The 13527-nt window shown below is 38.0% G+C and overlaps 1 protein-coding gene across 2 annotated transcripts in view; it reads right to left on the bottom strand.

The window, feature by feature from the left end:
• Positions 1 to 4662, bottom strand: part of VEGFD (vascular endothelial growth factor D) — a 30493-nt gene extending 25831 nt beyond the window's left edge. Inside the window, exons 1-2 of one of the 2 annotated variants that reach the window (XM_062574420.1) lie at positions 4437 to 4662; positions 4058 to 4201 (exon numbers count right to left, since the gene is read on the bottom strand). In XM_062574420.1, coding sequence (XP_062430404.1) covers positions 4058 to 4147 — 90 coding nt within the window. In that variant the 5' untranslated portion in view covers positions 4148 to 4201; positions 4437 to 4662. Of the gene's footprint in view, positions 1 to 4057 lie in introns of both variants that reach the window. The other variant, XM_062574416.1, reaches the window with a different exon arrangement.
• Between the last annotated feature and the right edge of the window lie 8865 nt (positions 4663 to 13527).

The raw sequence follows: 13527 nt of genomic DNA, 5'->3' as shown, positions 1-13527 counted from the left end.
ATGGAATTTTCTCTAATGAATGAAAGGAGAGTTCATCACAGGGAGAGACCTTTGCAAAAAAAAACCTCTGAAAGCTGCAAGTCTGTTATAAATTGGGCATTACCAATTATCCTTTTTCTCCTACTTTTCCTCTAAAGCTTTATTATTAATATAGGGGGGCAGGATAGGGCAGAGAGGGTTGAGACTCAGATTCTAAAAGATCAGGACCTTACAGCCTCCTTAGAGAGGCAGTTTTATTGTTGGAAGACAGAAGTAACTCTAACAGCTTTTCTTGGCAAAATTGCCTCAGCTCTGATGAATATAGGACATAGCTCTTTGCATCTAATTTTAAAATTCTGGAAAAAGTGGCCTATGTCTGCCATTGCTTTAGCAGAGGAAAAATGTGTGGGGGAGAGACAGAAAAAGAGACAGTGAAGTTTGCGGTTCTGTAGCTGAAAGATTCCAAAACATATAAGACGCAGAGACTATCAGGGCACAATTTCAACAGGGAATTTTTTAAGCATTTCCTAATGAAAAAAAATAATGTTTAGACTTCAGAAAACTCATGTGGAAATCTAATTTTTCACTGAAGAATCAGTATGTCAGACTGGCATCCTGAATCAAATAATCGGAGTGTGAAAAAGCGGGATTACTGCCACTCTTGACCTGATTTCAGTTAGAGAGTCATGTCTGATACCTGCATGATTGTGTGGTCCCAAACTGAGGCTGCTATCATAAGACTCTGCTTCCAGTTGCTTAGAAAATTGCCAGACTTTAGATGTTCAGGCTGAAACTTTCCACAAAGTATCTGCTTTAAGATGATTTTAGTATTTTTTTTCTCCAGTCAAAATAGTTTGATGATAGTTGAGGATAAAGCTCTTTCTTTGTCCATGTAAAACATTTTCTACCAATCTCTTCTTTGTAAATGTCTAGAATTCTCTTGTTGTGGATCACAAATGTGAAGTTTTGCCATTTGAAGAGGCTTTGTTGGCAAAGATATCTCTGTGCCTGTAAAAATCTACCCTACTATAGCAATGTAATAACTTCTGAGAACAACAGGAACTCAGAGATGCTCCATAGAGACTTTCTGGAGTTTACCAGCTAAACTCTCCGTAGATTGGGCCTGTATTGAACACATTGCAGCCTGGAGCTAAGCAGGATGTGGCTGCAGGTCAGAACAGGTACAGCCCATAGAGCTGAAAGCTCCCTTCCTCTCCCTCCAGCTGCTGGGCTTGGGCAATGTGGAAGAGGAAGTCATCGTATTTGAATGTGGCAGAGGAAGAAGGCAAACACTGATGGAAAAAGGTAAGAGCCAGCCAAGAAGCCTGAGAGTATTGGAAGACACTAAAATTAGAAACTGGAGTTAGGGAAAAGGAAAGCCCAGTAGACCTGAACCTAACGGAAAAACAGGGAGCTAGGGATGGAAGCAGGGGGCGGGGAGTGGGAATAAGCAGACTAGCGATGTAAAGCAAAGGGGGCTGGTAGGGCACCAAGACTGGCATTGAGAAACCTCTGGGGAGACACCGACCTCCTAAGGGTACGTGAGAGAGGTGGTATATCTCAGCCTGAGTAAGTGGGAAGGAGGAAGGCACAAAGAGCACTCAAGGAACCCAGGCAGAAAAGCTGCGACTGTAAGCCAGTGAGTCAGGCAACATGGGTCAATAAAGCTGAACTGAAAATGGAAAGAGAACACTTAGGGAGACAGGAAGGAAGAACTGGGACTGATGGGCACAGAATGAATGGGACTGGTGCAGACTTGGGTGAAAAAAGAGAAGCCAGTACCCAGAAGAGGATGGTATTTCTGTTGAGTTAGGAAAAGTTAGTCATAGCTTAGATTATGGCAGCTTCTAAGTAAGCTTTGTGACCTTCACAATATTATTTAAGATATTTGTAGAATTTGTATTTGTAAATGAATATTTAATTCCCCCCAAAACTCTGTCAAGTGTTACCACACTGATACCACCTGAGTCAACAACAGGTTTAAAACTTCAGGAATGCTGCATAGAGCTCAGTTACTTGACAACTGATAGAGAACATAAATTGCTTCTGTGTGACTCTTTCTTGCGTCTCATTAATGATGTATTACCTATGCCCTAACTCCATGGCTTTTATTCTGGCAATATTGCCATTGATCTTAAAAGGCTTTAAAATATAAAGATATGAAAGGTGAATACAATGCATTGTTTGTGTGGTCTGCAACTAAAACTGAGGTACATCAGTAAGGATGGTTGTAGCCCTGTGTGCCATTAAACACTGCAACACGAAGGACTTTTTGGGGGGTATGTGTGCACATAAAAACCCATGAGTCATAAATGCCAAAACAATCCAGAAATCTAATATATGAAATAAAACATCAAAACAAAAATAATCAACAACTCAGCCAAGAATCTCTGTGCATACAGAAAGAATCTGAACAAGCGGAGAAACTGGCTTTTTGTTTTGGTAATCACCAACCAATGCATGTGAAACATGGCCCTTTATAGTGTGAACTGCACTATACCTTCATGATAATCTTGGAAATAAATAGTGATTTAATATTATACTGCAAGAATGCCTTATGGCTAGACTGTGGTTGCTTGACATCAGTAGCTAACTTAAAATTGAAACAACTAAAGCTGTGCATCTATTGGACAGACAATGCTATCACAGTGAATAAACTGTAAACTATGCATAACAACCAGGTGCAGCAGCAAAAAGAGATCTTGCTTTTATTCTAGGCAAAGTGGATATGGTTTCAAAGTTCAGTTAAATACTCTAACTAGTGGTTTACTAATATGCTGAATAAATTTGTGCCCCATGTGAAAACATAATTACCATCATATCCAATTATACAATGGTTAGTATTCTCTATTAGAAATTGCTTTCTAATTTAAGTGAAGTGATTCCTTCATGTAAGAAACCAGTGATTTGTCATGCAGTGTGTGAAAGTAATGTATGCACAGACTGATTACACCGATCTTAATGCCTTCAAAGAACTGACTGCTGAAGTTGCAAGTTAAAAGCTTTTGAATGGTGAGCAGGCAAAAGGGGGTTAGTCATCAGTCATTCTGAAGCACACATCGCTCACCACTAACTTCTTGTGCTGGCAACAGGAATCTGCAATTAAGCACATAACTTAGCATTTTTTTTTCTAAAACAGAGGTCAACATGCAATGCATTTCACAGACAAGTGTGTGGTCATCCCTTACAAGCAGGAGGTTTTCTGAAGTAAAAACAAAAGTATTAACTTGTTTTGCTCCATTGGCGAAAAACAAATAATTTGTTCTGGACCACACACTGAATTAATCATGTTTTGGATACACTGCACGCTGAGAATCTTGTTCCACTTTTTGTTCTGATTTTTAGAAATGATAGTCCTGGATGTTCTCATATTGTCTCGGAAAGTCAGATCTGAGAAATCCTGCTCTCAAGGTGAGGCTTCACCCCAAATTTTGTTGTGTGAATTACATTCAGAATAAAGGTTAATTCCCAGGTAATGTGCTCTATTATTACTAGTATTTGCTTAATTTAGAGTCTTGGGTAATACTTCCTAATAAAACAAAACAAAAAAAAAAAGACATAATTCTGATTTTTAGAAACAAGAGAACAACTGATGAACAAGTGTTTTTAGAGGAAAAATTTCAGTATTAGGATATTAATTCCTGAAACTATACATTCCTGAAATAAAGGAGTTCATCTGACAGGTATTTGAAATGTTCTGACTTGCATTTTTGTTTAGATTTTGTTTTTTTATTTTGGATAACTTATATTAAAACTCTTATTTAGGAAGAAAGTATACAATAATTACTTAATAATAAGTAGCAAAAGAAAATATTAAACCCTGAGTATGTATTGAATTTCATTAAAGATTCTCTCTCCTCTATGGCTGCTAAACCTTTGTGGAACCAAACAACCAAAAAAAAAAAAAAAAGAAAAAAAAAGAAAAAAAAAAGAAAAAGAAAAGAAAAAAGAAAAAAAAAAAGAAAGAAAAAAGAAAGAAAAGAAAACACAGCACAAAGACCACCACCTTGCACATTACATTTGCATACTTTTGGCAATTTGGATTATTCACAATGATGGTGAAGAAAAGATCACCTACCTTCACAGATCCATTCTCATAGTCAGATCCTTGCAGCAGATGTAGAAAAGACACTATGAAAATATTCACAGTTGCCCACGGTTGGTACATTCTGATGTTTAAGATCCACAGGTTACTATGCAGTTGTCATACAGCTGGAGGCGTCTGTTTTGAAATGCATTTCTCTATCACCAATTCAAAAAAGAAAGCTTCCAGAATTTCTGCTATAAACTCACAAAGAATTCCGGTGTATGAGAGTAAGTATCTAGCTCTTTACTGTTCAAAACAATTAAAATTCATCTAGCGAATGTCATTTCTTAGAGTAGCTTTTAGATATACTTGAAAGAAAATCATGATAAGGGTTTATATAGATATATATCTGCATGCATACACATACAACCTCACAAGTAATCAGGTATGGATTCCAGTTAATATAGTTGACATATCTTCCATCAGGACACAAGGAGGTATTCAAAATCCATCTGTGATCCAGAAAATTGAAAAGATCTGCTCTATTTTGTGCTCCGCGTTACAGCAGCCTGTTAAGACAGTAGTGTAATGGCCAATGTTTTGAGCGAGAGAGCTGTAATCCAACTCTGTATTAAAACTTTTTTCACAGCCTTCATGGAAGCTTGCAGAAGCATGTGTCTTAAATCTGATACAGACTCTGGCAGTAACACAGTCAAATTTTGGCTCTAATCCCATTTTCTCCCTACCAATAGCATAGCAGTTTTTAAACTAACTGATGCAATCTGTACTCCCATTATTTTAAAGAAGATTACCTGAAACATGAAACTTCAGCACACGTTCTTACACAGCTCACACATTTTAAGTTACTTCTTAAAAAAAGGGAGGGAGAGAAAGGAAAAGAGAAAGAAGGAGAAAGATCATTTTCTTTATGGCAATAAAGCCATATGACTTCTATCTTCTGTTGCATGGGGTTTTCTGGATAGATTTTACAAAGCGGAGTTGAAAACCGTCCTTAACACCAAAAAGGATTTTGTTTTTAATGAAAATTCCTGAAGCTGCAGATATAAAAAAAAGAAAAAGTCTGTTTTTATCACAGCAAAACAGAATTATTTCTGCAGCAAACTAGAAAGACCTGGATGCATTTTCTCTGTGCATTTTCACAGTTTAAAACCAACATGGAAATTTAACACTTGCAATTATAACATAGACAAAGGCTTTGCTAATTATGCATGTTTAATATATATTGCTGTCCTCATATAACATGTTATATTCACGACTGACTCTCTTACATCTTTGGGTTTGCAAAATCAGAAACTATAGCTGTTAACATGAAACAGGCAGCCACTTACCTAATAATTTCAGATCACTGGTTTCCTACCTTCAACTTCCAAGCAGTTGTTCTCTTAGTTACATTTCTGTAGCTATCATTAGCTTGCATAATTTCTTCTTCAGTATTCATCACAAATGGACATCAGAGAGAAAATTATTCAAATCTAGTCATTCCAGCTTTTGCCATTTTACTGAGCCATCATGTTCTAAAAGCATGTGATGTATGTAACTATATTATTTGTTAGCATAGTCTTTTGCCACCTGTTTTCTGGAAGCAAGCTATTCCCCCTTTCTTCTAGCTGGTGGCTTCCTTCCTCTCCCACCCTGCTCTAGTTTGTACAAGGACAGCAGGGATTTCACCTCTCTGAATTGGGTGTGAAATAGCTCCTCTTTTCTGTGTACTTGCTTCTCTCAGTCACACCTTCCCCATAGCCGTGTTGCCAGTGGAATTTGTGCAGTTTCCCAGGTCCCACAGCTGGAAGGCTCATTCTGTGACAATTACTATAGTTTCCCATTAAATTACAGGAACTATCTATTTAATCATTTTAAATTAACATATTATCTAATGCTTATGTATGGTCACCTTAACCTCATTTAATTTCTCCGTTTCCCTTCTGATACCGATATCCATGTCATTGCAGGAACTGAAACCCTGCTGAACTAAATGAATACTCTTTAGCTTTGCGTGCACTGCTTTAGCATAAAGGTCCAAACAAAATTTTTACGATGGTCCCAGGGCTACACGATAATAATAATTTTCTACTGACCTGAAGTTAACTTGGGGAGTATCTGCCCAATAAACAATCCTCATAAATCTCTCTTTTATGCAGAGATTTATGAGGATTGTTCAACTGAAACACAGACTCAGGTTTACAAAACAGGCAAGGGGTGATACCCTCACACCCTGCAGCCTAGTGACTCGGATGCTTTTACAGGTCCACAGCACAGTTCAAGGCTGAGCTGCCCTGCGTCTCTGGGAGAGTTAATACGAAAGTCCACGTTTTCTTCAGCCAGAACAGGCTCCCAGAGGAAAGGCTTCCTGCCGCTATCGGCCGATCTGCTTCTGTCCCTCTCACGAGCATCACCATTCCACTTCATAAGCTGGGAGAAGCAAGGAAAAAAACAGATACATCACAGAAGTTTTTAAACACCAGCTATGGAATTTCTCCCTTCAGCTCAGTAAGTTTTTAACTAGTTATACTAAGCAAAACAGTTTCAGGGGAGAGCGAAAAGCACCTGTGGTGGTACATTTTACACATCAGTAACGAAGGCACATTTCTGAGAATAGGAGTATAGCTCAGGTCCTTGCTCTAAATGGAGACAGAAAGCAATTCAAACCCGAGGACTGTCATATCCTCAACCTCAAGATGATGGTGATGATGGCCTTGCTGCCCTCGCGGGATCTGCAAAACGTACTTGAGGCACTCTTGGCAATCTAGCACTAGAAAAGCAAGAGTGTTTGTTTTGGGAAGGTCGAGGAGAAATTCCTCATTGATTTTTTTTTAGTTCATCACTGCTATTTACTGAAATCAACCCCAAATCACGAATACATTTGGAAAAAACAAACCTACAACTTTCTGGAAGTAAACTAATCATCAGAAAAATCCACCCACCTCTGCTTCATTGGGCTTTTTGGCAGGAATACTGAACTGAATCTCTGGCACTGAATCAAATCCATTTACAAGAGCAAGTTAAATGCTGCAGACAAAAGAGAAAAAATATTTAGTCTTTCCCTTAGGGCTCAAACAAAAAGGCTAGTAAAGAAGGAAAAAAAAAAAAAAAAAAAAAAAAAAAAAAAACCTCTTGTTGACTGCAGTGGACTTTCAATCTAGCCCAAAGCTGTTAATGAAAGCAAACGTTAAGCAAGAGGAATCAACTGACAGGAAAGCATAGCAACTGTGATGATGGACTTCAAGAAACAGCTTGCTTTCACAATCTGCACCACTGTCCCCATCTCTTTCCTTACCCCTCCTGTCTCTCCCCTCGTATTCTGGATATGAATAGGTGTTTTCTCCAGCACCATCTCAGCCCTGCTCCTCACCCAGCTTCCTTATCATTTTTCCTGTCTAATGCTGCACTGAGAACAATTTAAATACTTTAAGGATAAAGCTGAAAACTCAGGAGTATGTTGAGATTATACTACAGGCTGCCTGCAACAGCAGCAGAACAGACTTGTTGCCCAATCAGATGCCTTCTAGAACCATGTCCTATGTTTTCATATATGATAACAAATGAGCAATATTTGAATTCTAATTTCTTGTTTTATCTCAGTTTGCTGTTGCAGAATACCATGCATATGCATGTCTGATTGGTATTTTTTTTCTAAATCTGCTACTGTAAAAAAATAAGGCATTTAAATCATCTGACTATTTACATCACTACTTTTGTAGACACAGCTCTGTGGATATCAGTAAGGCTAAGGTACTCTTAAATTAACAAATAGCTCATAACTGTGTCACCTTTGAGTGAATAGCTTATAGATTAATATTGCAGGAACCATTTAATACATTAAAAATTATTTTAATTAATCTTTCTCAAATACTGATCAACATACTCATATGCTGTTTCTATGATGGAAAAGAACACATAAAAGACACAGAAGTCGGCAGATATCACTGTGAATAGATTAATCGCATTTGCTTCATTCTTTCCACTAATTTGTAAGACAGAACATGAAGACCAGGTACAGCTACTTTACCAGAATTGCTTGCCATGTTGTATTGCAGATTCTTTAATTGAACTTCCCAACAAACAAGAGAAAAAAGGTTTGCACTGATGAATGGAATGGAAAAAATAACACCATATTTAGTTTGTACATTTCTTGCATGCACACACACACACAAAGAACAGAGGAATTTCTTGACAATAGTGAATAACTCATATTTTTCAAGCTGGAGTTCCTTTAGATAAGACAGTAAGTTCCTCTGGTTATCTGAAAATAACTTATACTCAAAGATAGTGCTATAATAGTGACCAGTGTCACTATTTACCAGATAAAAGTAAAAGGGAAACACTGCAAACAAAAAACATCTTCATCTGGAGACACATAACAAAACACAAAGAGAAGATATGTCAGACCTTTAACACAAGTGCAAGCCATAAATCAGTTGGACTACTCAGATCATGGAAGGTTCATGAGGATATGCCCTAAATTCACTTCAGTTAAACTGATTAATCTCAGATTGAAAAACTAAAATTGGAGATCAATAAAGGCAATTAATTGCTTTTACTCTCAGTTAATGTATTATTTCCTCACCTAATTTGCATTTGAGAACTCTGCACAAAAATAAATAAATAAATAAATAAATAAATAAATAAATAAATAAGATATTCAGAAAACTAACACAATTCCAAACTAAGGTCATTAAGTATCTGTAAGATAATTCTATGAGGGGATTTGTACATTCTCTCTAAATAATCCACACACAGAAGAACTTTTGTTTTCTTGAAAATTACATGGAAAAAGAAAAATTGTGTCAATTATCTCAAATATTGCAAACAAGGATCTAATTTAGACTTAACAGGCTACTTATGACACAGCAATTATATGGCAATTTGAGGTTAATCATTTAACACATGGACACATAATTACTAACTTAAAAAATATTTTTAAAGTAAAGTAAGTATAGTATAGCTACTGGAACCAGAAATTTCTGTCAAACAGCAGAATGTTTGAAAAAATATTAAGTGCTGAGCTGGACTGATTATTAATCAGATTAACTTATAAAAGTATGCCAAACTGAACAGCCACCTTCTGCTGAATCTGTGCTAGTGGAGTGATGGGAGCTTTGGGGAACCACAAACCACCCAGCTCCAGAATCAGCCCCCCGGGCAGACTGTCACTTCACCTCACAAGTTTACACTTAAGCTACCCTTAAATCAGATAGCCAGCTATGTTGCCTACTTGCTGCAGGAACTTTGAGCTCAGTGCAGAGTGAAAAACCTGCCTGAGAAGTGGGATAAATAGCTGGATGTTGTGTCTCTGCTGTGCTCCAGGCTGTGGTGGCTAAACTGCTATCAATATCCAATCTAGCTAGACTGAAGCTCACTAGGGAATGTCTACACAAGCTGCAAACACACCCTTGGCTGAAGGGCAGACATACTCCTAGCTTTAAAATATATGAACCACATTACACATCAGTTCAATTCTCCATCATGCCACACTGAGGCAGAGCTCAAAGCAGGGACACTGTTGCTAATTGTATGCAACAGAAGGAGAGCTGTCAACAAAAGGCGGATAAAAATCACAAACATTTTTGGTTGAACTTTTGAGTGATGAATGCACCTTTGAACTGCTCTGTCTTTGAAAGACTACTCCAACCTCGTGGAGAGCATAGCTGCTTTATTACTCTTTTCTAGTTCATATTGGTAATTCTTAGTGCTGGGAGAAATGGAAATCTATTGAGATGGTTGCTGTGCTGAAGGACAGCTTCAGCATCTCAGAGCTAGACTAAGTATGAAGAAATTGGTGTTTCATAACAGGGCTTCCTGTGTTTCTCTGTGTGCGTATAACTCAACTTTTAAGGGACCTAATCCCCATGGCCCCTAATCAAGAGAGCAGGACCTATCTCTAGATTCCTGCTAACCAACAGATCTACAACAATGGGAGCTCTGTATCTGCTTGTCTTCACATCCATCTGTATTTACATCATTGTTAATGAGGCCACAACTGGAAAGGTAATCAAACTTTAATTACAGAGGCATGTAATGGCTTTCACAACCCTTTATTTTGCTTGTCACTTTTCTAAATCCTCACTTTCTTTCTACAAAGAAATGAGGCAAGCTAAATAGCAAGACAAAAGACTTCACAAGTTTTCTGAGAGGAATGACATAAAGGCAAAAAAAAAAGAGAAAGACACACAGACAGACAGAAAAGAAAGGAAGGGAGGGAGGGAGGGAGGAAGGAGAAAGACATCATCCTTGACACCTAACTGGACTCTAAAACACTGGCTGCTGATAAAGAACTAAGTATGCCGAAGGATCGCTACATGTTCAAGGGGGATATCTGAAACAGCTCACAAACACAGCCATGAAGGAAGCAGGTACCAAGAGTATGGCTTCAAAGTCAATAGTTTAATGCCTACATTTAATCTGGCACTTCATAACCCATTACTGTATAATAGGCAAGGGAGGCATAACTGCAAAGCACAATGAGTATCCAGACTGCTGAATTCTGAAAGTATTGAGAGCAAAACAGATGAACTCTTGGACTCTTGTCAAGGAGGAAATGATAACAATAGGTCCTCATTTGCTTAAGTATACACAGCACTGTTGCTAAATCACCCTGGGACTTAAGGCTATATGCAGCTTGCACCAACTCGTGTACCTGAATAGACATTTATTGTATCACATCAAACTTGTAATTTCTCAGAAGAAAAATGTGGCTGCAGATGGCATCAATATCCTTAACCTTGCAATCTGTGAGTGAAGTCTTGAGCAAGTTAAAGAACCTTCTCTGTTCTTCCTATATACCAGGAAGACTTCTGCAGTCTTGCTGCTAAGGACAAGGTAGGGCCAGTTGGCAATTACTCTTCAGTCAGAACAAAATGTTAGGTATTTCCGCAGCAAACAGCAACAACACAGCTTGCACTCTGATGTTCTTTTAATGTTTCAATTTGTTTATCCAGTTCTGTAGAGTCCTATAGCAATATAACTCAAGTGGCTGTGGGACAGACAGTGGCAGCAGAGCAGCTACAGGACATTACGAAGATCTGATATGTCATTCTTGTGACTACAGTAGCATCATAAAACATCCATTAAATGAAAGGATATTCACATAATCTAGGAACTGTTGCATTTTCAGAGCTGAAAATAACAAAAACATACTACAGGCCTTCTCAGTGAAAACTGAATTAATGCAGGGATATTTTCTGAAGTGGTCCTTACTGTAAGAACATCATCAAAGCTCCTGCATAAGCTCACCTAAATCATCAAAACACTTCTTTGAAGTAGATAGGCTTTGAAATAGAAGTGGAAGATGAAAGACTGAAAATTTCATTTTTGCATTTTAAACATCAGCCTAGCTTCCACCAAAATAAGCAAGCATTCAGTAAGACTGTAAGTATGACTTAATCCATCACAGTAGGACCACAGAAGAAAACCTAGTCTCTCAACTGATCATATTTACCTAAAAATTTTGCCATTTAATCATATCTAGCCTATTCAAAAATATCTTTCATTAAAAGTAATACAGAATGCCTCAAGTTCATCTGCCTGGCCAAGTTCCAGGGCTCACACACTTCTTACTTTCTAATTCTAGTGTCCTCCTGGGGAGATGAGGCCTTGGGATAAACAAACAGCCATCTGGAACACTTTTGTGGCCCAGGCTCAAACTCTTGACCCAGTGCATATGGGCAAAGTACCCTGTGACAATATCCTGCTTCTCCAAGCCATTGAGGAACTTCTTGAGAAGTGTTAGCAGGGCCTGAGCCAGAAACACAAAATAGCTTAAAGCTGCCTGTATTCACCTTCCTGTCTCTTCCTGTCATCATCAAAAGCACTGAAGTTTTTTCCAGGGCCTTTCAGCATTAAAAATTCAATAGAACATTTGGCATCCCCCAGCATTTCGCCAGAACTGTGACACCGCTCTCAGTGGAGTCATTTTCACAAGGAAAGGCAACTAATAGATGAGAGAGAACATGCAGAGACCAACAAACAAAGGAATTCGAAGCGACCAAATTTCGTTATGGTGCCTGAACAAAAGAAACCACATTGTGATAGGTATGAGAGCAAGAGGCTAACTATAGAAGGGTGCATTTACACACCTGTTTTTTGAAAGTAATTTCCTCACTTCTCCCCTGAAGCAACATCCACAGAGCAATATATGCTGTATGAAAAATGGCCTCAAACCAACTACAAGGATCATTGACCTTGCAGAGAATTGACCCTGAGAGAAAGCACAGAGAGGTTTACAATGACAGCAAAGTCCTGAGAGTTAATTCAGGCCTTATATCTATTTGAGGACAATTTACAGTAACAATTTGGTAATCTGAAAAGAATATCCATATAGTACAAGCTAAAATTTGGAGATGGCATGTTTACTATTTATGTTTGGTTTTACTGCTTTAACATTCACAAACCCTAAGCCAATAAAAGGGTAAATCAGCTCCCTGACATCAGCAGGTGATAATTAATGATCTCTCTCTTGTGGATGTTTAGAGAAGTAAATGTATACTATAAAGTGTGTATATTACAAAGTACAGCTCTGGCTCTAATGGATGAATTTTTCACACTTAAAACACAAAAACACTAGTGTGCTTTTCCAAGAAATCCAACTTCCAATCTTTATTACATCCTATTGCTATCAATAATACATACTAACATAAACAAAATTTGTCACTCTCACCCTGCATTTTCTGTAGAAATCACAATAAAATATGGGCTGCCTAACAGGCTTTTGTAAGGAGCTTTCATGCCCAAGATCTGTTTGCCTGTGCATTAAGACCCAACGAATATCATCATCTGGTCAGTGACCTATATGAAACAAGCTACTTGTCTTAAATGCACAGCCAGAGCAGACATCAGGGTTCGTAACACCAGGTGCCACCAATGCTTCTCCAACGGACAAGAGTCCTGAAGAAGCACAGAAGACACCCTGGGTTGCGTTCACCTTTGAGCCTGCTGCTCTCAGACTCCACGCAAACCTGCCAAACCAGAAATGCAAATCTGCACTTCTGGTGCAGATCAGATTGCGGCCTGCTCTTCCCTTCATTTGACACTGAGTGTTCAGTTAATGCAGAAAGCCTGATGCATCACCCACCATTCGTGGTGTTGGGGGGTATAAGAATCCAGCTGACCATATATACCATAAGGTTTTACAATGAGTATTTCATAAAATCAGGACGATTCTGAGATTTAACCTCAGATCTCCTTATCCATCTGAGAATTACTCTGTTGGTGGTATTTGATGAATATACCAGTAACTTTAGCCTCTGTCACTGTCTTTTGGCCAAGCTATTGATAACAAAATCCTCTAGGGTCAGGAGGATTTTCAAGGAATGGCAAGTAAATCTCTGCTGTTTAAAAAAAAAAAAAAAAAAAAAAAAAAAAAAAGGAGGGGTAAAGACAAGTACCAAGTAAAATAATGACATATTCTTAAATTCACATCAACTGCTAAGGTAAATCTCACATGCACTGGAGAAATTTTCATAAAATAATTTATAAAATAAATAGTGAACACTATTTAGATTTTG

The sequence above is a fragment of the Rhea pennata genome, chromosome 1, assembly GCF_028389875.1.
Source record: "Rhea pennata isolate bPtePen1 chromosome 1, bPtePen1.pri, whole genome shotgun sequence".
Classification (NCBI taxonomy): Eukaryota; Metazoa; Chordata; class Aves; order Rheiformes; family Rheidae; genus Rhea; species Rhea pennata.
The sequence above is the reverse complement of the archived record's forward strand: the minus strand, read 5'-3'. Positions and strand labels throughout refer to the sequence as shown.